This window comes from Myotis davidii, unplaced genomic scaffold, assembly GCF_000327345.1.
Source record: "Myotis davidii unplaced genomic scaffold, ASM32734v1 scaffold876, whole genome shotgun sequence".
Taxonomy (NCBI): domain Eukaryota; kingdom Metazoa; phylum Chordata; class Mammalia; order Chiroptera; family Vespertilionidae; genus Myotis; species Myotis davidii.
The window spans coordinates 72,215-90,028 of NW_006287953.1; the positions used below are offsets into that span (position 1 = coordinate 72,215).

Below are 17,814 nucleotides of genomic sequence, written 5' to 3' on the forward strand. Positions count from 1 at the left end.
CTTTTGAAGTTTAAATAATAAATGGAAAATGCCTAGCACAGTACCTAGGTTAGTGCTCTGTTTGTTTGTTAAATTAACACATGAATGAATGGGGCTGATGTCCCATGACTGCATGACCCATTAGTGGTTATGTGAAAACCATGTGATTATGAGAAAAAAAGGCCTTGAACCCCCCCCGCCCCCGCACTCTCCATTGGAGATATTACATGATTTTATCATAGAAGCAGTTATATATATATAGCTGCTTTTTCACATTATGGTAAATATCAGGTACGTTGTGACACCACCCATTATAATTTGACATGAACTTTTCTGTTTTAGGGGCAAAGTATGCCTCTCTTCCCAAATACAATAGTGTTATAAAATGACTCTGACACAATACATTTCTTAGGTCCGGGCCATAGACCAGTGTGCATACTCGAAGACACTCAAGAATTTTACCATAAGGCTGAGTTTGGTTGGTAAGACCTACTGTTTTGTGTTGAATCTAAGCAGGCTTAGTTATTTAAGTGTCACTAGGATCCAAATGCAAGATAGGTTGTCCTTTAAGGCTAGCCCCAGGACAAAAACTGTATAATTACTATTGGAGGTATATATTTGTGGATTTGTGAGATCTTCATCAAATTTAATTAAAAGATTGGTCAATGAGTTAGTGGTAAATCATAGAAAAACTTCGTTGTGTCTTGGTTTCAGTTCATTCCTCTTTGTAGATACTTCTATTTGGGGGATAAGGTCTGAAATTATTAATGTGGCCTCTAAGGCCCTACTCCTCTCCAGCCTCTTCTCATCCCACTCCGCATTCATGTAACAATCTTCCTACATTGGCCTTTTTAAAGTTCCCTGAAAATGTTGCCTTCTTTCCTACCTCAGAGCCATAATAATTGATGTTTCTTCTTTCTGAAATGTTCATTATCAACCTTTCCACCTGGATAATTCTTACTTAAAATGTTACTTCCTTAGAGAAGCTATTCTGATCCTCCAGACTCTGCTAAATACCCTTATTAGATGGTCTCTTGACATTCTGTATTTTCCTTTCTCAGCACTTATCTTAACCATAATTTACAGTTACTGTCTAAGCATTTATTTAATATGTTTCTCTTTCTAGCTTCATCAAGGTAGAGATTATTTTCTGAGTTGCTTGTTGTGGTACCTCTAGTTTTTAGCACAGTGTTTAGTTAATAGTGAGCAGGTAATAAAGATTCATCATTGAACACATTCATCAATGCTGCAAACGTGCTTGAAAGGTGCAAAGGTTGCTTCATCATATATCCATTTGTACTTTTAATGATAACATTAGAGTGAGTGAATCCTAAGCACTTACACAGTCTCGGGCATGCTCCTTCTGCTCTCCAGACCTCAGCTCATCAGTAGAATGGGGAGGTCAGACTCGGCTAAATGATATGTTAAAGTCCTTTCAGTTTTAGATGCCAAATATGTCAATGCTCAGCTTACCAAAATTTTAATGCTGACTACTTTATTAAAAATGAACTCATAAAATAGGTGGAATATTTTTAGCTGTAAAATAGTAAAAGCATTTGTAAAAGTGCTCCTCTAAAATGTGAGTGATTTTATAATTTTGAAAAATATTTAGCTAGACTTATTTTAACATTTATGTGCACTGCATTTATTTTACATATCTGGAAAAAGAAACAATTCAGTATCCCAAACAGTCACTGAGCATTTCTCAAAATTGAAATGGAACAATCCATATTTATAAAAACACTCTTCACCAAATGTTAAATGTTTGTGAACTTTGGCTAAGCCTGTTAGAAGTTTTACTACATTGTTGATTTTTTTTTAAACCTCAACTGTATTTGGAAATGAATATTCATTATTATCATCATTATGACCAATAACTATGATCTAAAAATCCTATGTTATAAACTCTTATGTGATAGTTAATCAGAGTTTAACCTTCTCCCTATGTAAACAATTGATCTGTAAAGCAGTGATCTAGCTAAAAATACTTATTTGAATAACTAATATTTTATCTTCTTTCAAAAAAAGATACAGTAGCATTTAGAGAAACGTTTAAGTTTATAAGTAACTGGGCTGAGAAGAAAACTTGGTGCTGCTCCATAGTTACTACTCGAGCAGTATAATTGTGTTAGAAAAGTTTGACAATTATTGAGCAGCTAATCTACCTGACATTTTAACAAACAACTTTAAATGAATCATTTCTCGTGAAACAATATAATTTAATTTGAACTGAATTTATTTTCCTTTTTTTAAACTCAACATCATAAAACTATTCATTACATACAGAGTAAATATAATCATATGCCATTTCTGTTGCCTTATTTATAGGAAGAGAATATTTCACCTTCCTAACATCCAGTGGTTTTACATACTGTTAGTTAATTCAGAAAATATTGATTTATTATCATTTATTTGCAAGGCATTGTTCTTGATGCTTGGCATCTATAATAATAAAAGCATAATATGCTAATTAGACCGGACAGCTGAATGACCTTCCAGACGTCCTTCCAGACTACCTTCCTGATGAAGTCAGGGCTGCGAGGGCCGAGCCCTTGCATGAATTTTGTGCATTGGGCCTCTAGTTAAAACACAATTAGATTGATCAGGACTTCAATAAGCTAACAGTGTATCAAAGATGATAAGACATGTGCATAACTAAACAGAAGGTTAAAAATTGTGATAAGCATCACAAGGAAGGTGCAAGCTAGGCATTAAGGATCCATAGCTTACATCTTCTATACAACTTTATGTTTGTTCCAAGACTTTGCATCTTCCTTAGAGCCTAACACAGAGCCCTGCTTATAAAACATATACAATTGATATTAGCTTAGCAGGTGAGCTGTGAAACTATTTTTTAAACCTGTATCTGTTTGACAAACAGGATTCTTTTTATCAAAGTCAAACCTAAAGTCTTCAATCTGAAAAGCATGATACTTGACTTTCTTCTGATCTTGTGAATTACTGAGGTACAATGAAGGCATAAATGATGTCTAAGGGTCTTGCCTCCCTAAGATTTCATGACCCTTTAATAGTCGATAGTCAGACATACTGGCCATGATACCAGCTACTGTACAGTTAACACTTTTTCAGTTCTCCACCATCTCCACTTCAGTACAGAACTTTTCTACACTGGCTTACACCAAGCAGAAAATTTTCCGGAAGATTCACTTGCCCCCCTTTAAAGACACCTGGCTGAATTTCAAAGGAAAAGGATACAACAGGATAAGAAGGAAACCAAAAAGACAGTCCTCTTTACTCCCCTAAGTTTCAGCAGTTTGACTGACTCTTGTGAATTTTTCTTGCCACTGAGTCATTGCACACACAGAATTATGAAGCTTTAATTTCTTTAGAGGCTTGTTATATTAGAAAAATTGTTCCAAAGAAAGCAACAATCATGACATAAGCACATCTGGCTCTGGAAAATTATTCTTTATTAAGCTTTCATTTAATTACATGTGCTGAAAGGTCTGTTTTTGATTACTGTAATTTTTTTTATTTGTCCATCTGAATGATAGTAATACTGGAAATTACATACAAACCACCTGTTTTTCTCCCCTACTAATGTGGCAAAGTTTGAGCTATTTTCTTTGTGGTTACTGAAACTAGGAAGTTTTCTACTTATTATGATATAATATGCCTATTAAGGTAAACGGCTTATTCTTGATAAGAAGAAAAGAAAATATTTAAATGGCGTTTTCAAGCATGAAATAGTGGTAAGATTGAGGTATCTGTATTCTAGTCAACTAGCAGTTCAACTAGTTAGTGTGTCACCAATTTCATCCAAAACCTAATAAATTGGCAGTTAAGTATTTAATGTCCTGTGCTACAAGAAAGAAGGTTGACTTTTATTTTTTTACTATTATTTTTTCACAAATCTGGCTGTATTTTTCTTAGGACCATGGTATACACTGCCCTGAAATAAGACCCTGAGAAAAGATCGATGTCCATTGGGCCTCAGGGATCTTGAGGGCAGCACTTTTATCCTTCAGAGAGATCAGCGGTCCCAGAGAAGCGTGGTCAGTACCGAATGAGAACAATGTTCTTGTAGGAAATCCCTAGGAAAGCTCAGATCAGTTTCTTAGTTCACGAATGTTAAAATTACAAGAATGGACACACCGACTTTTAAAGAACTTTTAGTAAAGATTTTAGATATGAAAGAATCCTCGAGACCATTTAGTCAAATTCCTTTTTGGGCAATTGAAGAGAATGAGTTCTAGAGTGATCAAGTCCTGATCAAGTCCTTTGTTTAGGGACATAAAGTTATTGCTGGAAGGACCAGGGACAGGACAATGACTCCCATACCAGTACTTGTTTTTTTGTTTTGTTTTGTTTTTTGTTTGTTTGTTTTCTGTTACATTATTTGATCTCTCTTATTTTCCTCTTTAAAAAATAGTGAAAGAGAAATTGCAAAGCTGTCAGAGAAATAGTTATCTAACAATACGGTAAGTTTTTTTGAAACTCCATTTCAGCTGCATTTAAAGAGATAATGTTTGTCTTCCCTGTTTTGCAGCAGCTCTATGCCGCTCAGCTGGCCAGCATGCAGGTGTCACCTGGAGCAAAGATGCCATCAACTCCACAGCCACCAAACACAGCAGGGGCAGTCTCACCTACTGGGATAAAAAATGAAAAGAGAGGGACCAGCCCTGTAACTCAAGTTAAGGTACTTGCTTTGCAGGATTGTGGAAACAGTTTGGAAAATAGCTTCACAAAAAAGGTAGTGAACCAGGCTGTGCTGGGAATAAACAGCAGGAAGCAGAGCAACATAAAGGATCCCCAAATGCTCCTCTTTATGGTGAATTTCATGATTGAGCACTGAGAAACAGGTGTTTCCCGTTTGATAACAATAGTGCCATATTGTGAGATCTTTACCTAAATCCGCAAACTCACTTCTCAAGAGTTTTCCCCCTTTGGACTCCAGCTTTTATTTTTTAATGTTCACTGGCATGAATGGCCATGGTTTTATTACCAGTGTTTGTCATAGACTTGTGACATTTCCCTCTAAGTTTCTTAAACAGGTGGGGAGCCAACTTATACTACTAGAGAAGGAGGATCTCCAAACTTTAGATTTAAAAAGGGGAACAAAAGGAGCCTAATGCTGGGCTTTATGTGGTTTTCTGATAAAGGTCTCCTCTTCAAAAATAGAAAGGTGGGCTCTGAAGAATGAGAGGTAGCAGGTTGTGATAAGATAAACAGGCTCTCCCAAGGTATGGCTAGGACATTAATAGATACCTTTCCTCACTGATTTTCAGTGTCTAAGAATGGGGCGGCCAGAAGGGACTTGATGACTAAGGGAAATTGATGATCCATTCCAACTTTGTGCTGCAGCTGGTACCTATAGGTGGTACTGGTTGGTTTTTATGATTGCCTTTCCTTCCTATATTGAATTAACAAATTCAAACAATTCAGAAAATCAATTGTTTTATATAATTGACTTATCTACTTAGAGGAGTATGCTAAGCACAGATGTATGATTGTAATGTGCCCAAAGTACTTCATTGGGGAGAAAATTTGCAATTATTAAATCTTCACATGGAAAATATCTAAAACTCAACAAAAAAGCATTGAATGCTACAGACTCACTGAAATAATTTTATTTTCTAATATTTGCAGACAGAAATGTTGAGATTTCAGGAAGGACTTTATAGAAATGGATCCTAACTACCAAAGATAAGAAAAGTAAACATCATTAAGAGAGATAGTCTGGCTGTGCCACACCTAAAGGAATTAATTTAATGCCACCCATGTTTTTAGATTCTCCAAAGAACTAGATGGACATTTATGCTTTGTTGTTAGAAATATTGAAATATGAAAATATGCTGTTTACATTTATTAAGGTAGCAAAACTATGGTAACAGACTTTTTATATTCCAAGAGTTTATATTTCTGAATAAGAGTCAGAGCTCTACAACTCAAACCAAGGCACTTTGTTTAATTATAGTTGTTAGAGTATGAGCATATCAAACATCAGTGATTTGAGGTATTGAGTATTAGCTATTTTAACATGAAAAAGTCATTTTATAAGTGAATTGGCCAAATGGAACTGCACCAAACCAAGCCTTTACTGGATGAGTAAAATGTTCCCTGGTTAAATTTAAGTTTATATCTGCTTTCACCATTCCAGCTTCGTGGGCCAACTGAATTTTATTACTCACTTGACCACATGCAAATTCTTAGTTCTCTATATAATTTGACCTGACTATATTTTTATGTTAATAACAAAGGAAGTAATCCTCATATGTATGAGATTGTTTATTGTATGTGTGGGTAAAAATATATAGGCCAAAACATAAAACAAATGTTTTAATATTGAAGAAGTTCTGAGAACAATCTTATAATCTTCTAATTGAAAGAATTATGGTCACTAAAATATCTCATGTTTTTGTTTGTGTCATTGCTTTCTTTGTGTATATAACATGTCTACATCACAAAAGGCTAGTTCTCTGAAGGTAACAAAAATAGACACAAATGGTTTTATGTACCTTCTTTCCCCCAGAATTTTTATTCACTATAATTCTCAACATCAGAAGTCAGAATGCTTCTGTCTAAATATCAGTTCAGTCATTTTTACCAGTCGTGTCACATTGGGCAAGTTACTTAAACTTTCTTCAGACTTAATGTTCTCCATAAAATGAAAGTTAATATTATTATGGATCTAAACTGAGAGAATACATCCTCTAGCATGTAGTGAGTATTGCAAAATGTCAATGTAGTGGTGATGAGGCTGTTAATGATGATCTGATGGAAATAAAGAAGATGGTGGTGGTGGTAGTAGGGCTTGTGATTGAAATTTCTAGGTGTATACCGAGAGATACTAATGAACTACTTGGAGGATTAACATTTTCAACTATGATGGAGGAACAGGGACCAGATATACTGTAGCAGGTTAAACGACTGAAACTCAGGAAAAAATCTATAAAACAATGGTTTTCAGATATTTACAATAGGAGTATAGGACAGTGATCCCTGACTAAAAAGAAACAAGTGAGACAAAGACCATAATTGTTTCAGCTTACTATCTAGAGCAGCATTCTCAACCTGTGGGTCGTGACCCCTTTGGGGGGCCAAACGACCCTTTCACAGGGGTCGCCTAAGACCATCGGAAAACACATATATAATTACATACGGTTTTTGTGATTAATCACTATGCTTTAATTATGTTCAATCTGTAACAATGAAATTGGGGATCACCACAACATGAGGAACTGTATTAAAGGGTCGCGGCATTAGGAAGGTTGAGAACCACTGATCTAGAGGGAATTGCCAGGCAATAGTGCAGGGAGGAGTACACATGAAGTTTGGCAGCCTCCCTTAGTAAGGAGATAGAGTTCATAGTTTAGGGATACTAAGGTGGATGGAATTTGTGAAGTGGGGTGCCAGTGAGGATAGTGCTGCACACAGAGAGTGCATTGAAGATCTATGGAAGGTTCCCCAAATTTAGCTGAGTATTGATTAGCATATGCATATGAGGAAACTAACAACAGGGAAGATAAGATTAGCAGACAAAACAGTTGTAAGATTCACAAAGGACTGAGGATGGTTTGAATTCCCATTAGCTAGAGTAGAAAGTTCTCCTGACAGATGGCATATCCAGTAGAATCCCCAGAAGGGTGTGACCTCAGTAGTGGGGCCAAATTATCCCTAGATTAAAAGCAGCTCTGGACCTGCCTATCAGCACTTCAAAGTGTGTCCAGCAAGGATTAAATTGTCCTGCATCTTAGCACTAAGTTCACAGATATTTAGAGGGATATACAAACTCTGACACCCAATGTAAAGTTCACAATGTGTAGTGTCCACTCAATAATTATCAGGCGTTTGTAGAGGTTAGAAAATCTGAACAATAATGAGGGGAAAACTCAGTCAATAGAACCAGACCCCCAAAATGATACATATCATTGAAGTAGCAGGTAAAACAGTAAACACAGCTATTATAAGAGACAAGTATAGCCAACTGAAGAATTAGGCAAATCTGCTTCCCCGCAAACACCCACAGAGTTTCTGTCAGGCCAGGACCAGCTGTGAGGACCAGTAGCAAGTCTGACAGGGTAGAAAGAGATACATGATTGGGAGCTGATAGGTGCTTCCCGTGCCCAGTGGCATTGTTTGTACAAGTGCCAATTATTAAATTATAAAGATAAATAAATTGGAGTATATTCAAAGCTGAATAAAACCAGATGTTATAAATTCCATATGTTCAAGAAGTTAGGGAAAAACACAAGAGTTATAAGGCAAGACATGGAAGACCTAAATTGAATATCTAGAGATGAAAAAAAAAAAACCCACTGTTTGAAAAGTAAGCTCACTGGATTAGTATTGATTGAGATTAGCAACAAACTAGACATTACAGAAGAAAAGATTAGGGAACTTGATTACATGACAATGAGACTATCCAAAATTAAATACGGAGAAAAAAGGCAGTGCTGTGGGACATCAAATGACCTGATATATGCAACTGAAACCCCAGAAGGAGAATGAAGGAACAGAAAACTATATTTAAAAAGTAATTGCTGATAATTTTTCAAATTTGAAGAAAACCCTGACCTTAGATATCTAAGAAGCTGAGTGAACCTAGCATCTGAATCACTATTATTTAGATATGAATAAAGGAACTGACTAGTCTAAATATCCTTTGAGTTTAGAACAAAAGGAAGTAAATTATAATTAAGCATATTGGATAATTTTGACATTCACAAAGGATGTAACTGTTACCTAAGAACCTATCCTATGTCTAGATGTAAATAAAAGAACATTACAACATGGATGTGTCTGATTACCTGTTTCCTACCATGACAAAAACAGAACAAAACAAGAGCAAAAACACTATAGGACATCCCTACATTATTGAGTGACTTATTGTCTCTGATAGTATAGTAGTAAAGGGACCTAGGATTTGGAGTCCAATAAACTAGAATTCAGATTCTGTCCCTCCACGTAGAGCTTTGGACAGTACTTTTATCACTCTGACTCAGCTTCCTTTGTGAAGTTAGAACAATACTGCCCAGCCTCATAGTTTATTGAAGGTGACATAAGCTAATATGTGTGAAAATGTCTAGCACAGTGAGTGCTTGGAACATAATAGCTCCTTTGTTGAATGTGATTTTTATTTTTTTCGAGTTCTCCTTCCTTAGTAGTATTTTCTGGCATCCCTTTTTGTTGCCTCTTAAACAATGACAATTAATACTGGAAGAGACCTTAGAGATCAGCTAAAATCAGCCCCCCCCCCCTTTTTTTTCCTACAGATGAAGAAATTGAGCCTCAGAGAGGTCACAGGGTTGCCAAGGGGGAGGATGTTCTGTTTCCAAGCTCTACTGTGTGGTTTAAACAATAACATTAAAAGCAAGTTCTCTGTGCTTCCTCAGAAGCAAAACAGGCCTTCACATTTGCTGACAATTTCATTTTAGAACACAATAATGCAGATCTTAAAACTGAGCATTTAAATGAATATGCTCATATTACAAGTAAGGTTTTAGCATGGTGGAAGTGTTGTTACGGGTGTTTTATGGCAGGATAAATGAGACAAAATAATGGCAAGGAGCTTAGCTTTTGAACTTCTGGTTAAACCAGAGTTACAAGCAAGATATTTGAGTCCTGTGCTCAGTATAGGACAGGTCTTAAAATAGACATTCTGTAAATATATGGAGCAAAGATATAAAGAGACATCACTTTAGACATGAAAAATAAATTGCATATAGCATGGTATGTAAAACATAATTATAATGTGTGCTAACTCTTTGCAAAAATTAATTTTAAACATGAGTAGAGGCCAGAATACAGACCATGAAGAGTGCCCACACCCAGAAAGCCACATAGAAGCCATGCTGTGGCAGGCGGCTCCGGGCAGAGGCCCAGGAGATCAGAGAAGTCCTCCTGTGTTTCCATTTTTAAAGTACTGGCAATTGTTTGATTTAAAATATATATTAACAAATTAGCTGCAGGGCCTATTTATAGTTCCAGGAACTTTTTAGAGAGAATAACACAAAAGCACTACAGAGCTGCTGAAATTTTAAATAATTCTTTGTGAATGCCCTAGGTTAATTTAGATCCCTGAAAACACATTAGGAAATTAAGCTGTAATGTGAGCTAATTCAGATTTTAATTTGGCAAAAAGAATGATCCAACTACACAGTTAATGTAAATAGAAGCATAACACAGGGAAATTAATGAGGTTTCCTTCGGATGAATCTTTGAGGAGGTAGATAATTAGCTCCTTTTGTTATGATTGCAGGAGAATGTGGCATTGTCTCTGAGGTGTAAAATAACTGTGGCTTACTAAGTGATAATGTGCTTCATTTGTCTTTTTCTTTTTAATAATTATTTATGTTAAACTCCCGTAGGATGAAGCTGCAGCACAGCCGCTGAACCTCTCATCCAGACCCAAGACAGCGGAGCCTGTCAAGTCCCCAACCTCTCCCACCCAGAGCCTCTTCCCAGCCAGCAAAACCAGCCCAGTCAGCCTGCCCAACAAAAGCGGCATCCCCAGCCCCATTGCAGGGAGCCTGGGAAGGGGATCCTCTCTAGGTAAATGGAAAGGTCAACACCAGGAAGAGACTTATGAATTAGGTAACAGAAACCACACCTGTTGAGCGATGACTGATCCTTGCTTCCAAAGTGTTCCTTAGTCCAAGAAAAAGAAAAAAAATGTAAAATCTGTCCTACTGAAATATAACCCGATTTGGCGCCCTTTGGGTTATTAGAGCTTTTGGGAAAGGCCATCATATAAATTCTGCTGGGATGGGTTCTTTAGACAATGATGAATTCGATCCAGCAAATCAGACTATTGGGAATTTCTGTCTTCGATCAGTGCTTTGCCACTAAAGTAACTCTGGGCAGAAGGCGTGACCATGAGCCCTCCAAGGACCTAGAGGGACCCTGGCCTCAAAGCTGCCCACCAAAAGTCCAAAATTCCTTTCAAATGTTATGTTTTCTTTTTAAAATGTATGTGAATTTCACATCTAATCTATTAGTTTGCATTAAAACAAATCTACATGAAATAAAATTGGAATATAGTAAGATATAATGATCCTCTGGCTTCTTAGAGTTGCTGACACGTGGCCAGGTCTCTCTAGGAACGCTCACACCCCGTGTGAGAAGTGTGCAGGGAAATCATGGCTTCTGGCGTCAGACGGACTTGGACTAAGAGCCTTTACTTACTAGCTGTATAATCCGGGGAAAGATACTTAATCTTTTAAACTTTAGTTTCCTAATCTTTGAAAGGGGGATATTATTACCTTGCTCATAGGTTGTAATGAGAATTAAGAGAGAAAAATGCATATAAATTGTCTAGCGTGGTGTCTGGCACTTTTAAGGGGTAAGGTTTAAAACGGCTGGGCTGAGTGAATACCAGCACCCTTACAAGTACGTGTAGAATGAAGCTTGTGAAAAACTTGTCAGGAGCTCTGTTACTTTATTGTTACTATACTCTTTAAGTCTCTCACTTTTCAAATAAAGACACAGACATTCAAAGGGATTAGGGACTAGTGCTAGCATTTCTTCACCATATTACCTTCCTTGTGTAATTGAATCCTGGAGCCTGAAATGCATATTTCAGTAAGTTAAATAGTGTGTACATGTAGCCATTTACAGCTTACCATTTTTGCCTATTTGATTTTTTCACAGTAATCTTATGAGTTAGGTAGTGTAGTGTTATTACCCTGGTTGTATGTAAATGGGGTCCTCACAGGTAAAATGACTTGCCCACAACCATGTAGCTGTGGAGTCAACGGAACTAAGGCCAGACTCCATGTCCTCTCCCACGTAATCAGTGCTCCTTTTGTGAACCCACAGTTGGGGCATTTTCTGAACTGTGCTGAGTCGAGGCAGAGGTGAGTCGTCCTCACTGAAATTTGCACATTAGGAGCCACACAATGGCCTGTTCTCATTTTGAGTCAGGATGCCTTTTGGGAACCCGAGATCCTCAGCCCAGGTTAGTGGGTTTGCATGGGAGCAAGGACCAAAGCAAATCCGGTGTGTGAATGTGACCACTGGATCATCAGAAGCTGCGAGATGAGGAAAAAGCCAGCATCAGTAAATAATAATTGACTTGATCTTGAAATGGCCCTCTATGATCCATTTCCGAGTTTTGTTGGGAAAGCATTGATTTGCTGTGTTGAGCATTGTGAGGGACAGAGGTCACCCTGTTACAGGCCCTGCTTTTATGAAGTTTATACTTCAGCAGAGCATATGTCTTAGATCCTGAACTAGAAATGGGCTGAAGTAATGCTCTCTGCTCCAGACAATATAGGAGAGATTTGTTGGTATCAGAAAAGCTTCAGAGCACAAGATATGGGTTTCTATATCCTAAAAAGTGACTGATTTTAAAATTTTCCCATAGATAGCCTTGGGAATATTTTTTAAAAGCAAAGGCATGTGCGCATGTACACACACACACACACACACAGACATGGGCCATGAAATGCTCATACCAGGTTACAAACAAGTGGGTTTGAAATCTACCAATCAGCAAGCTATTGTTTTATTTTTCTCTAGAACTGGAAAAACTTCTCTAAAGTATAGATTTTAACCTATAGTATAATGCAAGATATGAAGGAAAATTAGTCGGTTTAATTTTGAAAATTTTCCCACTGTGTTGCATGGAACATAATGAAAGTAAATATTTATTATTACTTTATTTGAAGCTTTGTTCTTATGTGAAAACCATCCCCACTCATACAGCCTCACTGTCAGGAAGGCAGGAAGCTGAGAGCAGTGGGTGATCGGGCTGGGGGCAGGGAACGGGTTGTCATTCTCTTGGTAAATAACTGAGGAAGCATGATGAGTAGAATGCTTCATTAACCAGCCAGTGACTGGGGACCGGAGAGTGTGGGGTGTTACTTCCCGCCCCCTCTCTCCTGCAGTGGACATACAAACACACACATACAGATGTCACTGAAGCACACATATAGCCTCGCAGATCCTTTCTGCTAGGCTAGCAATAGCTTTCCAGAATTAGCACACCAAACATAATGAGCAGCCTGAACAGACATCTCTGTCCCCCCTTCCCACCTCTTTCTTCTCCTCTACTTTCCCGTTAATTGTTAGACATAGCAGCGCAGATAAATGTATACACACAATTGGAATCCAGGAACCTTCCTCTGTGAGGTGGATTGACAGGCCAGATAAACTGGAGTGCTAGGGCATCCTCCAAGAGCTAAAAAACAAAGCAAAACAAAAACAAAACCCAAAACCACCACCAACAAAACAACTGGCCTTCTGTGCTCTGTGCACAGTATTGTGATATTCTTAGTAGAAAACTTGCCCCTTCCTTGTTTGGCAAATGCAGCATTCTACAGGGGAGTGGAGAGCAGCATATTTTGTAAAGATTCTCACCTCACAAGCCTCTGATAAAGCATCCTGTGTGTGCAGATATCCTGTCCAGTCTCAACTCCCCTGCCCTGTTTGGGGATCAGGATACGGTGATGAAAGCCATTCAGGAGGCTCGGAAGATGCGAGAGCAGATCCAGCGGGAGCAACAGCAGCAACAGCCACACGGAGTTGATGGGAAACTGGCCTCCATGAATAATATGGGGCTGAACAACTGCAGGAATGAAAAGGTAAAACTGGCTTCCCTCCTTCACTGGCTCGCTGGCCCCATTGGCTCCTTCTCATCTGGCTCTTTCCAGGCTCTCAAGCATCAACGAGGCACTCAACCTACCTGCCCATTGTTGTCTTCCTGTCCTGTTCCAAAAGATTTAGAAATATCTTAAAATAAAGGGGATATGTGAGGTTACTAGAATAAGAATATAATATTTAAAAAGAAGCTTATATAGTCATGATGGGATAGATTACTATAACTCATCACTGAATTTGCTCTAAGCTTCCTATCAGCCAGAGCAAAAAATAAAACAAAGCAGCTTATAGAATGCATTTGCTGATTTTGTTGTTGTTTAACAAATATTTATCAAGTGCTTATGTTATGAAAGATACTGTTTTAGGCATGGGAGATGCAACAGCTAACAAATCAGATAAAAATCCCTGCTCTCATAGAGCTGATATTCTAATAGGGGAACACAGATGACCAAAAAAAATAATATGAAATATGTAATGCAATGCCAGCAGTATTAGGAGTGAATAAATGCTTTGAGAAAAATAGAATCAAGTTCAGGGAATAGGGATTGTGGGGTTGCTCCTTTAGAAAGGGAGGTAAGTACTCTGAGAAAGTGACACTGAGTAGAGATATGAATGAAGTCATGATGCATTGAGGTCCTGCTGCATGAGAGAAGGGGACGCATGGGACAGAGCATGGTAGACCTTGTGGGCCTTGGAAAGACTTTGCATTTTGCCCTGTGGTGGGAACCCTTAGATGGGTTTTGTCCAGAGCATTGACATGATATCACTTACCTACAAAAAGATCATTCATGTGATGTGTGAGAATGGACTCTAGGAGGTTAAGAATGGGGACAGTTGAGAGGCTTTTGTAGTTCATTGAGTGAAAAAATCCGATTATCTGATGAATGAATGATCCTTGCCATTCCGTGGCTTGTTGCTGCATCACTGCAATTTCTGCCTCCCTCTTCACATAGCTGTCTTCTGTGTCCCTGTCTCTCCAAATCTCCCTCTTCTTAGAAGGACATTAGTCATTGGATGTGGTTCTACCCTAACCCAGGATGACCTTATTTTAACTTGATTTTATCTGCAAAGACCCTATTTCCAAATAAGGCCCCATTTTCAGGTACCAAAGGTGAGGACTTGAATATATCTTTTGGGGGGACACAAGTCAACCAATTAGTGGGATACAGAGCCATTGCTCATTTCATATCATCCTCCCATTCTTGATGGGTCTATATACGTTAGCTAGGAGACAGCTGGGATACAGGAGGCTGGGAAGGGGTATGAGGAGATGGAACTCTCATAGCATGTCTGTGACCAAAGCCCTCACCAGATTACAAAGCTTAGCTCTGGAAGTGTTGACTTCCCAAAGATTAATAAAGAATTCAACTTTACTCTCAGTTCTCATTGCATTGAATTACTGAAGTTAACATTAAATATATATGTATACGTGTGTGTGTGTGTGTGTGTGTGTGTGTGGTATGTATTTGTGTGTGTATACTATTTAAATATAATCATTATTGGACACCCTGCCTTGATTGATCCTCAGGTCGGAGAGAGACTATCTGAGGGAATGGCAGGTTTTTGGTGCCTGTTAAGCCATAAACATTTACATACTTGGGACTTGTCAGGCACTTGCCAGCCACTGGATCAGTTCAGTCAAGTGCTTCATTCTCCATGAAGTGCTTCATCCTTGGCAGTGGGCTCACAAGGCAGAGCCCTTCTTTAAGAGATCCCTTAATACATGGTCAGGACCACAAGGGAAAAAAAGGCTTTGTCCCCAAAATCTTCTACCTCTCTGATATTAAAAATAAACACAGAGTCATTCTTTTGACCTAAGATACTGTCTTGAGCTCAGTGAGAACACCATGGAATAATAACATATGTAATTTTAATGTAAATAACTTCCTAAGATCCTTTCTTGGAACATGGGTAGGTAAAGAAGTTTTGGCATAGGGCTAATGAATGGAATGGGAAATTGGGTTAAAAACGAGGGATTATGCACCATGGACCATCTCCTACTTTACAATTTTGTCCAGGGTTAATCCTAAAATTAATTTGAGACACATGTCAGTGATTTGTTTAATTGAGTCTTTTTTATTTATTAGTTTTCAAATGAAGTAATATATACTTACTGAAAATTCTGGTAATACAGAAAGATATATGGTGAAAAGCTAATTAGCCTCCTCACCCCATTAACTACCATTAATGATTCAAAAATTTTCTTTGAGTAGTAACAACCATTAGTGATTCAGAAATTTTCTTTGCATATATGAGAAAGTATTAATGATTTTAAAAATATATATTCTCACTTGGAATAGTAGTCACTGAGTGTCACCAACTATGTGATATTTGGCAAGTTGCTTAACCTCTCTGACTCTCAATTCCTTCATCTATAATATAAAAGTAGTAATCTGGGTTACAATGACATAAGCTTATGTGAATATACCCAGCCCAACTCCTGGTACAGAGTAGGAACTTTCTTTTTTTTAAAATATATTTTATCGATTCTTTACAGAGAGGAAAGGAGAGAGAGAGAGAGAGTTAGAAACATTGATGAGAGAGAAACATCGACCAGCTGCCTCCTGCACACCCGCCACTGGGGATGTGCCCGCAACCAAGGTACATGCCCTTGACCGGAATCGAACCTGGGACCTCTCAGTCCGCAGGCCGACACTCTATCCACTGAGCCAAACCGGTCCCAGCAGAACTTTCTTATCTTATGTTTCCATACCTTTTTTAAACTGAATTTATTGGAGTGATATTGGTTCACCAAAACATACATCATCCACACCCTGAATTGTGTGTCCACCTCCCCAAGCAAAGTTTCTTTCTGTCCCCACTTTCCCCTGCCTTTGCCCACCTCCATCTCCACTTCCCCCTGTTTCCCTCTGGCTATCACCACACTGTTGTCCATGTCTATGTGTTATGTAAATATGTTTTTTTTGGTTAATCTCTTCACCTTCTTTCATCCAGCCCCCCCACACACACCCCTCCCCCCTGACAGCTGTCAGTCTGTTCCATGTATTCTTTCCAACTAAATCATGGTGGGTTTTAAATATGTGGAACAAATTTACTACTTTGTCACAGATATGAGATCCTCACACAATAGTAGGAGGGTCAATAGAAGGAAGCAGTAGATGTGTTGGCATATTGGCCAACTCACATACTTAAACTCCTTTCCAACTGAGGTAATATACAAAGTTAGAAACTTCAGATTTATTAGATTAAATCAGGGTTTCTCAGCCTTGGCATTATTAACATTTTTGCCCTGGTAATTCTTGGGGGTACTAATTTGGCCTCTATTTATTAGATGTCAGCAGCATTCCCCGCCTTTGTGACAATTAAAAATGACTTTAGACATTGCCAGATGTCTTCTATTGGTGGAGGGAGGACAAAATTACCACTAATTGAAAAACACTGGGCTCAGTAAAATATATTTAGAATTAATACATTTCAGAAATTTCATTCCACAAAAAACTAATTATTTCATTTAAATAACCATATTATTATTAAATTATGAAAAATAACTTGCCTTTGACTAATGTCATGAATGAAATATTTCTTTGAAAAATACATATGGAAATTTTTGTTTGGAATATTAACATAAAGAGTATTTAAAATAGAATGTGTATATATGCTATTTAGTTTGTGGGGAAAAGAGACGTGCTCAGTACTGGTGCAGCAATTCGGCCTTTCGGTGAAGACCCTTAGTCCTATTAAGCAGGCTTAGAACAGTAGCATCCTGATCCATAACCTAGCAGGTCATTGGCACTGGACACACCTTGCTTTCAGCAGTGACTCTCTCTGTGTCTGACACTGTGACCTGAGATAGCTGAATTTGTACCATCAATTGGAGTTTAAGTTCAAAGTTAATGAACTATTAACTTCAATCACAGGTCAATTTTAAATATTTCTCACTGAGTTTTCTTAATTCATTTTGGAAGAAGACGTCTGAGGTTCTGAAATAAGAACACCTTATTTCACACTAGAAGACAAGGAAGAGAGATGAGAGATTAGGCTAAGATCAAAAGTAATGATGAAAAACCAAACTTGACCTAAAACATATCACACTGAATATGATTCAGAAAGCCCTGGTTTCTCGGTTAAAGGGAGTTGTCTCAGCTGATGACTTTACTGGTTGAATTTGGAGCACTGGAAAAGTCCATGACATTCAGGAATGTGTTCACAAGCTCTCCTTAACTTTTGTGAGCCCCCTCCCCAATAGTGTCTGTCATTTGAACATACATTTTGTGGTTGTGTAGGCTTTGTTTAGTTTCTAGAGTCGGTATC

The 17,814-nt window shown here is 38.0% G+C and overlaps 1 protein-coding gene across 20 annotated transcripts in view; it reads left to right on the forward strand.

The window, feature by feature from the left end:
- The window catches only part of LOC102766902 (transcription factor SOX-6), a 140,076-nt gene that overhangs the window by 55,761 nt on the left and 66,501 nt on the right, over positions 1-17,814 (forward strand). For 15 of the 20 annotated variants that reach the window (XR_001513205.1, XM_015561408.1, XM_015561407.1 and 12 more), the window contains 4 exons: positions 392-457; positions 4,490-4,639; positions 10,311-10,536; positions 13,339-13,526. Coding sequence is in view for 19 of the 20 variants with exons in the window: in XM_015561408.1 (XP_015416894.1) it covers positions 392-457; positions 4,490-4,639; positions 10,311-10,536; positions 13,339-13,526 (630 nt within the window). In the remaining variant the exon portion in view is untranslated. The remainder of the gene's footprint in view (positions 1-391; positions 458-4,489; positions 4,640-10,310; positions 10,537-13,338; positions 13,527-17,814) is intronic. The other 5 variants (XM_006759847.2, XM_006759849.2, XM_015561410.1 and 2 more) reach the window with 3 other exon arrangements.